Source organism: Pleurodeles waltl, chromosome 7 (genome assembly GCF_031143425.1).
Source record: "Pleurodeles waltl isolate 20211129_DDA chromosome 7, aPleWal1.hap1.20221129, whole genome shotgun sequence".
Taxonomy (NCBI): domain Eukaryota; kingdom Metazoa; phylum Chordata; class Amphibia; order Caudata; family Salamandridae; genus Pleurodeles; species Pleurodeles waltl.
In genome coordinates, this window is record NC_090446.1 from 921,657,566 (window position 1) to 921,670,126 (window position 12,561).

Sequence of the window (12,561 nt, forward strand, 5' to 3'; positions counted from 1 at the left end):
TTTCTTCAACAAAACTAGTCTGTCTTGTAATTGCATCCTTGCTGCTACTTGTGTCAATATGGATGTTGGGTATCCACTCTGTTTAAATTTATTTGTATATGTTTCCTGAGTCTTTGAAAAATCTTATGGTTCAGGTGTAATTCTTTTCAATCTGATAAATTGAGAGTATGGCAAATGATTTGTCAAAGCTGGTGGATGAAAAATTAGCGTGACAGGGCTGTCCATGGGGGCCCCTGCACTGCCCACGCCAAGTGCAGGGGTGTCCAGAGGGCCCCTGGTGCCCCCATTCTGCCAGCCTTTCCATGACGGTCCAACAACAATGAAAAGGCTGGTGGATTGGGGAGTCATAATCCCCAGGGCGGCGCTGCATGCAGCTGATTACAACCGCAGAGACCACCAGGCTGTGCACTGGCAGCAATCTGACCGTGTTGTCGGTCGGACCATGGTGGCTCCGCCACGGTCGTAATGTAGCTGTCAGACTGCCACAACCACGGCGGTCCGACCACCACTGCATGTCTGGTGGTGTTAAGACCGCCAAACTCATAATGAGGGCCTTAGTGTTGCTGATATTGTTGGTCGATCAATACAAAATCAGCTTCAAATTTCACCATAAATGTATTGGCATATGAGGGGGCGTCTGCAAAACCCATTGAGGTACTGTTGCACTGTAAAAATAAATTGTTCTGCCATTCAAAATAACTTGGCTTTTGAACTCTGAACACTTTACCACTGCTAACCAGTGCTAAAGTGCATATGCTCTCTGTGTAAATTGTATTGTTGATTGGTTTATCCATGATTGGCATATTTGATTTACTAGTAAGTCCCTAGTAAGGTGCACTAGAGGTGCCAGGGCCTGTAAATCAAATACTACTAGTGGGCCTGCAGTACTGGTTGTGCCACCCACATAAGTAGCTCTGTAATCATGTCTAAGACCTGCCACTGCAGTGTCTGTGTGTGCAGTTTTAACTGTAAATTCGACTTGACAAGTGTACCCACTTGCCAGGCCTAAACCTTCCCTTTTCTTACGTGTAAGGCACCCCTAAGGTACGCCGTAGGTAGCCCCAAGGGCAGGGTGCAGTGTATGGTTAAGGTGGGACAAATAGTAATGTGTTTTATATGTCCTGACAGTGAAATATTGCTAAATTCGTTTTTCACTGTTGCAAGGCCTGTCCCTCTCATAGGTTAACATGGGGGCTACCTTTAAATCTGATTAAAGTGTAGATTCCCTTTGAAAGTGGATGGACATGTGGAGTTTGGGGTCTTTGAGCTCACAATTTAAAAATACATCTTTTAGTAAAGTTGATTTTAAGATTGTGTGTTTGAAAATGCCACTTTTAGAAAGTGAGCATTTTCTTGCTTATACCATTTCTGTGACTCTGCCTGTTTGTGGATTCCCTGTCTGGGTCAGTTTGACAGTTGGGCTGGTTGCACCTCACACTAGACAGTGACACAAAAGGAGCTGGGGTGTAGTCTGCATTTCCTGATGAGCCATCTGTGCTAGGAGGGAGGGGAGGAGTGGTCACTTACACCTGAAAGGGCTGTGCCTGTCCTCACACAATGCAGTCTCCGACCCCCTGGTGAGTGTCTGGGGCCTGGCCTGGGCAAGGCAGGTTTTCACATTCAAAAGAGACTTTACTTTGAAGTAGGCCTACTTCAAAGGAGAAATTGGGTATAAGAAGGGCACCCAAAACCACAGATTTTAGATCACTTCCGGACATCAAGAGGAACCTCTGCCTGGAGAAGAGCTGAAGAGCTGAGGAGAATTGCTGCCCTGCCTGTGACTGTGCTTTGTGGAGCTATCCTGCAGTTGCTGCTTCTGTCATAGTAAGAGGGCTACGACTGGACATTGTGTGCCTTCCATCTTGTGAAGAAATCCCAAATGTCTGATTTAGAGCTTGCCTCCTGTTGTTTGAAGTCTCAGCAAAGACTTCTCTCTGCCAGCACCTGGAGTCTCTGGAGAGACTCCTGCTCTGACAAGTGGTGCCCTATCCAGTCCCTGGCCCTTGAAAGGAAAGCTGGTGAAAATCCAAGGAAATCGACTTTGGCCGACTTCGGACCGGCGCCGCTTCGGAATCCGGTGACGCCACCTGCAACTGACTCCGTGATCTTTGCTGGAACGCGACGACCTTCACAGGCCCGACGCCGCTGCAGCCCCGCTGAAGTCCGTGACTCCGTGGAAGTCACCGCACCACGTCGTGACCGACGCCGCTCAAAGTGCGCAGATTCAACGTTTCGCACAGACTCCGCGATCCCTGACTTCGCGCATAGACTTGTTTTCACTCTTCACCAAAGGTACTGTACCTGGGGGTCTACGCGATTCCGTGTCCGGCACCACTGGTGTCGGCTTGTTGGGAACGACTCCGTCACGACACCATGTTAACACCTCATCAAATTATTTTATGTTTCTAAGCGCTATTTTTCAGTTTAATCTTTAAAAATTCATAACGTGACTTGTGTATGTCACATATTTGTCGTTTTGGTCTTGTTTTGTTTGGATAAATATTTCCTATTTTTCGAAACTGGTGTTGTGTCATTTTGCAGTGTTTTACTGTGTGTGTTGGTACAGATACTTTACACCTAGCACTCTAAAGTTAAGCCTACTGCTCTGCCAAGCTACCAAGGGGGTAAGCAGGGGTTAGCTGAGGGTGATTCTCTTTTACCCTGACTAGAGTGATGGTCCTTGCTTGAACAGGGGGTAACCTGACTGTCAACCAAAGACCCCATTTCTAACACCTGCAAACCAATAGGTATAGTATTGGTTTTCTTCAGCTACTTAAAGTAGTCAGTAGCACACTATTTAATGAACCCTTAAGCAGTCTTCCGCAGTGCTGGAATATTACCACCAGCAACATTTTGCTGGCAAGTATCTTGCAATCTCCAATTGTACACTTGACTCTGTACACTTGATTTAAATTGATGACAATAATTCAATGAAACTACATCGTTTAATGGATATTGATTTCATTGTGATCACTTCATCAACTTTGAGCAAATCTCCTCCTTACCATGACTACACATCAATGATAATCTGTCTATATGTTATGCATGTTTACCAATTAATAGTAGGGATGTGAAAAATATCAGTAGCTGTAACAGAGCACAATATAAACGTTTGTACGTTGTTGCGAAAGGGAAATTTAGCTTGACTCATTTGAATGTTGTGTTTAGAAGTTGCAGGGGTGAACACTAAAATGTGTTTTTGTTGGATCTTACCAATTCTGCTTTGACATTAATGGGCACGTGTGATCATATTAGGAAGGTTTTGAACTTGACAATAATTTTTTTGCCAAATATTAGATTTGTTGATCACAACAGTTATTTGCTTCACAACAGTTAGACATTATTGATGCAAGTTAGAAAATACAATTGTGCTGCCAATTGTTACATTTAGTTAGATGTGGTTGATCTTGACTTGCTGTTGTTCTGTATGGTGTTTTGTTGGCCTATGGTTACATCTTGTATCTCTTGTTCAGATATTTATTGCCATTCTGTTGGATTTCTTCTTAAGGTGCAATATTATTGATTAGATCTGTGATTTATTGTAATTGCAGAACTTATATTAAATATGTTTACAACTTAATCTCAGAAAACATAAATGCAATAAGTGTATTTTATAGTGTTTAATTTGTGGGAAGAAAAAAAAAGTGCCAGGGTCCTTGTCAGGAGGCCAGTGCTGCTTGCAATTCCCTTTTCCCCTGCCAGTGCTGCCAGAAGACAGTACCAACAGAACTACTGTGCATCACACTTCTCCAGGTGTGACAAATCATACTATTCCAGACCTCCACAGCTATAAGAATTTCTTGGGAGGCGGGTATTAGTAATTGTTCGGTATTTTGAATTTACAAACAAATGTTGTTGTGTTTGTCTCTAAATTGTACAAACAGTGCCACCATGTGACAGACTATCCTGAGAGGCCGAGTTGACAAATAAGTGCAGGTGCAGGGCACCGGAAATCATCGGCTCAAATTATGCACTGCTGTTTCAGTATTGTTTTTCATGGAACAAATAGGACTATTGCCACGGGCACTAAAAAGCTATCAAAAGTGGCCAATCATTGTTCTTACTAGTTATCAGGTTAGACTGAAATGAGCACATCTGATATTAAAGTAAACATGCAAACAATTGTTTTGCTAGGGCAAAAGAAAAATTCAAGCTCCATCTAAGGCATCATCCCTTGATGACTCCAATGGAACAATGGGTTTAGACCTTAAGGATAATGGAATTTGTTCAATAGTTTGTTAGGCAATGGGCAACATTTCACTGCATACTGCATTTACCATTCTCTCTGCATGCTGTATAGCATGGGTAGGCTTGCAGGTCTAGAAGAGGTGAATTCATACTGTATTTATATTAAAGTAAATATGCATATCGTGAATTTAATGAACGTGATTTGCATAGTTTGTGTTATTCTGAAAACCTGTCACTGATCCGTTCTTTCAGGACCTACTCTGAACATACTGCTGTAAAAACAGATTTCTCTACAAGTCGAGATTTGCTGTTCAGGCATCATTTTACAAGAGACTGCAGAGTGGAGAGCATAGCGAGCTCTTGCCTGTAATAATGATGACTAACATTTTAAGAAGCATTAGTATCACCCTTGTGATTGTCGTAGCATACCTGAGAGTGAAAACTGGGCAACTTGAAATCCTTTATGACTTCTGAGTGCACAGGATTCCAGTTTTTGGAAGTGCAAGGGGACACCATAATAGGAAGTGGAAAAATCAAAAACTGTACTAGTGGAAGAAACGAAATAGTGGATCCAATAGAGTCCTAAGCAAAAGAAAATTGTTGCGCACACACTATGCCTCAAGGGGAGCTTGTGACAATCTCATCTTGGACAGGATCCTTCACCTTGATTCGATTTAGGCTGAGATAATTCGTTTATTTAATTATTACATGTTCCCTTTGTGCAGAGATTAGTTTGAAAACATCGAATAACAGCTGTGAAACGGCGATCCAACTCCAATGTTTCGAAGCTCAGGCTAAGTGCAAGACCAACTTTCTATTAAACATATTTACACCCTGGCGTTCAATCTGCTTTCACATATCCATACAGATGATATCTACATGTGATCTAATGTTGAGTAATGTTCACATTCAACTACTTTAAAACAGACCAAAGTACACAGCATCTACAGATGGTGGAGGTTTAACAGCAATACAACGCAAAATATATCAGGAGATAAAAAGCAAAATTGCTGAGTATGAAAAACAGAAGAACAGTGGATGATCAGAGGAAATTTGAGCATAGAAGGAGGTGCTTTTCCTATTACAATCAGTCATTCTCTGAAAGCTCCACAGCAAGGGAGAGGAAATTTTGAACTGGACAAGGTGTCTTCACTTTACAGCGCCGTTAGTCATCTTTGTACGTGTGCTAAAGTTGATAACTCACGGTTTCTGGAATTCCACTGTCCACACAGAATCGTCCCTCAAAGATACTACCTGATAGAGCATGGCCTGGTAAAATTATGCGCTTGATTCTTCTCACATTAGTTCAAGTTTTCAAGTGTTTTTGGTTCTTTTGGCGTTTAAGATTTGTAAAGTCCAGATTCGTTTCCAGGAACATCTCTATTGTTCGTCCGTGGAGAGGCGTGTATAGGTAATAAGTTCACTCACTGTGGCAGTTGGTGATAACACAGCCATAGATATTTTATACAATTAAAGTTGGAACATGTATAAGAATCTTATCGGAAAACATCAGATTTACAGAAAAATACGTCCCTGGTCCCTGGATCGTTCATCTACACCCTTTTTTGGAATCACCATAGCTTCTAGGAAGAATAAATTATTGTTTTTATTATTAAAAAAATACTCTTTTCCTAGGAGAACTCTAACTTCAATTGGCCTTGATGTTAGACCTGAAATTATATCACCGCCTGCTGAGTGGAGACAGATCAGACTCCGAGATGTCTTCAAGAACTTTACATTAGAATGTGACGTCACTCCAGTATGCTGAAGCCAGGCGGTTGCATCGTTTTAGGAATCCGACACGAAACTGCTGTTTTGCTCTACTGAACTTATGCCAGGCTTTGCAAACTGCCATCCGTCTACGAGGTCAGGCAAGCACCCTTATAACAGTCTGTGACATCACTGCAGGAAACTATCGTTAGGATGGCATCAGAAGAAAAATGTGATGACGGACTCTGACATTACTGCGTGGAGCCCGAAGAAGATGGATATCATGCTCAGGAAATAAAATACTCTGAATATCATATGGAACATTGTGTGCTTTACTCGTGCTAATTAACAATAATAGCAATAACAACATTTTAATATTTAGAGAATCAATATATAAAATTGATTATAAATAAAGAAAGGAACGACAGGGAAGAACAAATGAAAATGTTTAACTGAGGCTATATTGGTTCTTCGAGAGCATAAAGTGCTGGTGATGAGATGACACAGGTAGTGGATTCACATGGCACCTTGCAGTACAGACACATTAGTCAATTTTCCAGGAAGTTGGTTTGCGTTGCTTGCTGCACTGTGCGAGGATCCCCCAATAATATCTGTTGTCATAGGACAGTAGAAAGATGGGAGCTGCAAACCGAGGCCCGGTGAGTATATGGTGGGCTGGCTTCTTCTGTCCAGTCCACCAATGGGCGGTCCCCAAGCATGGAGATGCCCCTTTGGGGAGGGAGACCGCGTTTGGGATGCTTGTGGGGACAACGTCGGCAGCTGGCAGGGAGGAAGGTCGAAAAGGCTGATCGGAACCGTCTAGAGAGAAGGTTGTAGATTAGTGGGTTCACGGCTGAGCTCAAGTAGAAAAATACACCTGGAAGACAGAGATAATGGTAAATGGTAATGCATTCAGAATTAACAATCGCAACCCTATAAATAGATGTAAGAGTCACGTTTGACAGTCAAAATGTATTGCTTTTGTATTTTCTGTAATTACCAGCCCCTGCTTGCAGGTGCTATCTCCACAAGGTTGATCCAAGCATTAAGAATGGAAATTGACATCGGTAGACTGTAAAACTGTGATAAAAGAGGTGGCCTATTTCTTATATAGGAAGTAGGGTAAGTATGTATTTGACTGATCGATCAAATCATGGGGTCCATAGTGTTTTAGGGCTGATTTAGTGTGTGACAGAGAGGGGACTCCATCATAACGGTGACAAAGTCCTCTCTCTACCAACAGGAAGGTTTTCCAGCCTGATTTCCAGTCAGGTAGACCTTAAGGGCTTGATTTATGGAAAGTTAGTGTCTCCTTTGTGTCATTTTTTGATGCAAAAGCGGCCCAGGCTTACAAAATATATTTATATTTTGTAAGCTTGCACCGCTTTTGCATCAAAAAATCACGCGAAGGCGGTGCTACCTTTTCATGAATCAGGCCCTAAGTATGTCAGAGACAGTGATTACTCTGTCTTCCTCATTAATGCTACAGCAGGTGGTTTAAAAAAAAATATTAATGAGTGTTAATGTATTATGAGTAATGGATTTGAGTAGAAAAACCAATAACGTAGAAAACCAATGCACGCATTTGAAAATGTGATCATGAGTGGCTGCCAATGTTCACAAAGTGTACTTATTAATAGTTTATTAATATGAAATGTTGAGTATATGTAAGATTAATGTAGTAATATGTTATATAAGAGTTATGGATCATGTATTAGCTTTATTAATTGTAGGCCTTAACTTAGCGGAAGTCTTGGCCTAGTTGCCCAGCCTCATGTCGAGCTGTATTTCTTAATGTTTAATAAAATGGCTGTCCTAGAGAGTTAAACGGTGATTTTCCATCATACTGTGTAAATGTGCACATAGCTAAAAGTCTTTCTCATGAGAACCGACTGCTAGAGGATGCTGTTCTTGCTAAATGTAACATTTTGAGTGTAAACTGTGTGAGAGTGACTTTCTCAGTAGAAGAACAAGGAAGACACTGTCTGGAGTGTAAGCTGCAACAATATTGTTACTAGATGAGCCGGATGATGAGAACATTGCAGAGGAAACCAATCAGCGACATGTAGTGGTACAATTCATTGGTTTAAAGTTTTAGATTGGACAAAGTGTGAAAATGTGAACACTTGACCAATAGAGACTTGGGAAATAGTTTTAGGGAATTTAACTTAACAGAACTGCACTGAGAAGAAGCCAGCATTCGAGCATTGCACATTTTGCTATTTGCCAAGCCATTCTCTCTATACTTCTTGAGGGTTTACCTCTATTCTTTCGACTTGCTCAAAGACTTTGCCTTATCTGAACTTTGATGCTGAATCCTGATGCCTTGCTGACCGAACAGATGTCCTGCTGACGAAGACTATCTTAGCTTGCCGATCCAATTGAGGAGAGGCATTATTGTACCCCTGTGTTTGTTATGCCTATTTACTTTTTCTTTCTAGGTAACAGCTGCACTGTTTTGATAGAGCCATAGTTAGATATTTTCCAAATTTGTGTTTACGAAATTCTTTTGCATGAAGCCCAACACGCCGATGCTAATCTGGTGTTAGTTAAGGATTCTCACTCTGCTAATAAGGAATAACAATTGATGTTTTCCTTTGCTGAATCTAAATGTATGTGATATCATTTGTTCAATTGCTACAGTTATTAATTTGTACTATAGCTTTAGAATGTGTAATAGTTCAAGCTTTGATTATATTGCGTTTCTTCCATCAGTTTGGACAGCCAGTGTTGTTCCTGTATGTTTATCATTTGATTTTGAGATTACTTTAAGTGACATTAGCATTGTTAATATAGGGAAATAAATATTCTAACTTTTACTAAAGGTATGGTTATTCATGACTGAAGGGTCATGGTGTGTGACAATTACTGACTCCATTGATTATTAATGTCATTGATTATCATTGACTATGGGATTGAATGATTACTGATATTTGATCTGTATGTTCTGGAGTTATGGTGGGAATGTCTTAATTGTGAGTCAAAATGTTCATCAACCTATTCACGTCCCCTTGTAAGTTTACTTACTAAGGTCAGACGCGCTAACACTGGCATACTCTTTTGACAGCCCAACAGAGTAAGGGCCATATGATATTTGGCCACTCAATTGCCTGGCTGACTTAGAGTGGCAGGTTGAATGGCCAGTTTATACTCTTCCTCACCCCTTTGAAAAACGTGGCTGTAAGGGACTGCAAAAATATTTTACTGACCCTTATACCGTGACAGGTTTATTCCATGGTTTGGTCATCATTAGTTTTTAATTTTATTCAAAAATAAAACCCAGCTTAGAATTTTGTTTTTTAAATGTTAGAAGTTTAGCAGGTGACCATCATATTTTATGGAGTCTTCAGCCAAACTTTTAACTCATTGACAGTAACTGCCATGTTGTCGACTGCATTGTTTTATACTAGCCATTTTGTATGGTTATGTTATACGTGGGCCTGCACTGCACTGTAGCTTTTGTAGTGTTCAGCCTCCTTTTTGCATTGGTAATTGCAAGCCAGGATGCACAAATGACTACCTCAGCATATGAGAAATGTATATTATAAATAGCTTTTGAAGGTGATAACGCGTCCAGCCCTTATAAATTACCTGTACCTGGACACGCTGGAGGTCGGTGAACTTTTTAGCCGAGTTGTGCTCTCCTCATCCTTGAATAGTCGGGTCACTTAAACCAATAATCAAAAACTATTGTAATCGATATTCAATACCCTATTTCTAGGTCAGAATAACACATTAAGAATCAATAACAGTTGGTATTTCGATGCGCCATGACCTTTCAGTCATGAATAACCACACCAGTTTATTAAAAGTTAGTGAATTTATTTCCCTATATTAACAAAGCTAGCACAATGTATATAAGTCTCAAAACCAAATGATATATGTATACGAACATTACTAGCTGTCCATAGCAGCGGAAGAAACGCAATCTACGCAAAATCTGAATAATAATAAATTCAGTTATAGCAATACAAATCACTAATATGAGTAATTGAATTTGACTAATTGCATACATCGGTCAGCATGACAAGATTTCAATTCAACATGGTGCGTCAAGTGCATACCTCGACTAACCTCTAATTAGCATTGGCATGTGGGGCTTCATGCAAAACAAATTTAGTCAACACAGATTTGGAAAACTTCTAGTTTGGGCCCTAAAGATAGCAGTTGGTACCTAAAAGGAAAAACACAATGCATAATACAATTATCCTTTCATAATTACCAATTACAATCAGCATTCAAGAAAGTCTTCGTCCTTCAGGTACCGGTTCGATCAGCATGGGGCAGATTTCAAAGGGGCAAAGTTAAGGGTAAGTTTCCTTGCAGCAGCAAGGAGAATGGGGCAAAGTTACTGCATGGGCAAGACGGGGCAATTTAAAGTTAAAGTCTCTAGGGTGAGAATTCTCAAAGTCTCTTTCTCTGTGATAGAGAAAAGGGCATCAAGATGACGTCTAAGATGGCGTCTGGCATTTGGCTTCAAAGATGGCATCAAGGAAAATGGCTGACTTCTCTTTGTCCAGTGGGTTTAAGTAAGAAACATTCCAAATTCTGCAGGGTCTTCCATTGGAGGGTTCATAGGATGGCTTCAATTTGATCAATGGAAAGTGTCTTTCTCCTAGTAGTCATTTATGCATACATTGTCCTTGGAGCCTTGGAACACAAGTTGCAACATGGTTTGCCAATTATTTTGGTATCTGTACCCTCATTGTCCGCACCTGCAGAGACTGACCTTGCTTCAAAGGGGATGAAACTTGCCTAGCACAAAACCTTGGAGATAAGTATGTTAGTCATCCCTACTGGAAAAATACAACTTTTAAGTAAAATATTCATTTTATTAGTTCAAGGAAAAACCACGCAGTTAGAATTTGAGACCAGGCAACTAGGCCAAAGCCTCTACTAAATTTAAGCTAAGCACAAACAGTTTCAATAAGAAATCATGGCACACATTTGCAATTATGACGGATTACTACAATTTTCAATTCTTCATGATTAATAAAGCTCGTTTATAATATTGGCGAACTACCCCGAGGGCACAATTTCCCTCGTACATAATTTTCTTTACTAAAATCACACTACATTATACGATTTTGGTTACATGATATATGAATATATGTTGGACCCTCTTTTTCTGCGTCATCAAAGTTCATCTCTGCGCTGCTCACGAGAAATGCCGGCACATGCTGAAACTGCCGCTGTCTAGATCTTCGATTTTTGTCACATTTCCATTGCTGTTTACGAGTTAAAAATTTATAAAAGTGAGTAAATCATTAGAGGAATTAGCATTGCATTACTCGTTATCTCGGTGAGCAAATTGTTGTCTCATTGAGAGCTTAATTTTCAGCTATGGCATTAGCCAGTACCTTTTGTTTTTAATACAAAATATATGTACACCACATACTTAGGGAGGCTTTCAGTCATCCCACTTTATCCATGGGTGGTCTGCAGTGTCATTCACATTTTTCATCTGCCCACCAAAATATTTGCCACAGGGTCAGTCCACTTCAGCCATTGGCTTACGGTCTGTGACAGCCAGCACTGTGCTCGTACATAATATGCATGTTGGCACAATAAATCGTCAACAGTATTTGTAATCAGAGATGTATCAACTATTAATCAAGCATAAATGTTGCATTGTATTTGCTTGAAGCTTCTAATAGCAATATGTTAATCACCTTTGGAAGCCCAGAAGCAATAATCCCTAATTTTCGGAAATAACCATTTCCCAATAGTTTAAACTAATTTTCAAACCAGGCAAGGGTTGTAGAATTTTGTGTGACTAATAGAGCCAGTATTGTGCCTATGAACGATATCTTCCTTCCAGGGCTGCCCTGTCCTTGCTTGAGGAGATAATCCTGAAACCTGCACTGTAGATACGATTTTGCTGAGAAAAACAAGTTTCCATCAATTGTCATGTAATATTGACTTCTGCTGTGTGAAACTACTAGGTCTATTTTACTTGTTTTTTAGCTTTTTGATCCAACTGTCTCTTTTCTAGCGAGAGCCCTAGTCAGTAGAAATTACGATTGTCTTTTGATCTTTTGCTTTGCTGCCTGCTATTTAGCATTACATGCTAGTTGGACGTCAGGCTTCCGAATGTGTAGTGCTTTATTTTTAACAGAAGGTGCATTGTCCGGTCACTGGCTTCAAGAAAAGAAGCAGAGAAGTGCTGGACTGGACTTCCATGAGGCTTCCAGGTGCCAGAGGTAAAGGAGAAGATTCTCCACATGAAACTGGGGTGGAGAACAGACTAGCGCCGAACTTGATAATAGGCTGAAAAATTAAAATAGTCTGATTTCTCACCTGGCTTACAATATTTGTGGCTAATGTACTGTGAAAAGGGAGTTCACAGTTGTCATCAGAGCAGGAAACAATTGGAAAGATACATGAAAAATGGATGGGCAGTTAGGAATGGGAGGAGTCCAGAAGGGAAAATAAGCATGAGTCTTCCCCTGTTTAGCGGGATGGCTTTAGAAATATTGGGGTTTTTGGCGGGGCATTAGAGAGCAGCGCAGAAGATGGCCACCTAACTGGTGAGCCCTTCCGACCCACTCCACAAATCTGTATACATCAACCTCTATCATCCACTTCCTCTCATTGATCGTGGTGGATTGTGCCAACAGCGGCAGTGCTATGTCAGTGGAGGTGCTGACTGGCTGACTGGAG

The 12,561-nt window shown here is 40.7% G+C and overlaps 1 protein-coding gene across 1 annotated transcript in view; it reads right to left on the minus strand.

Annotated features, from left to right (window-relative positions):
* Positions 1-4,864: 4,864 nt before the first annotated feature.
* Positions 4,865-12,561, minus strand: part of NMUR2 (neuromedin U receptor 2) — a 332,810-nt gene continuing 325,113 nt past the window's right edge. Inside the window, exon 4 of the mRNA XM_069199596.1 lies at positions 4,865-6,775. Coding sequence (XP_069055697.1) covers positions 6,516-6,775 — 260 coding nt within the window. The 3' untranslated portion in view covers positions 4,865-6,515. The remainder of the gene's footprint in view (positions 6,776-12,561) is intronic.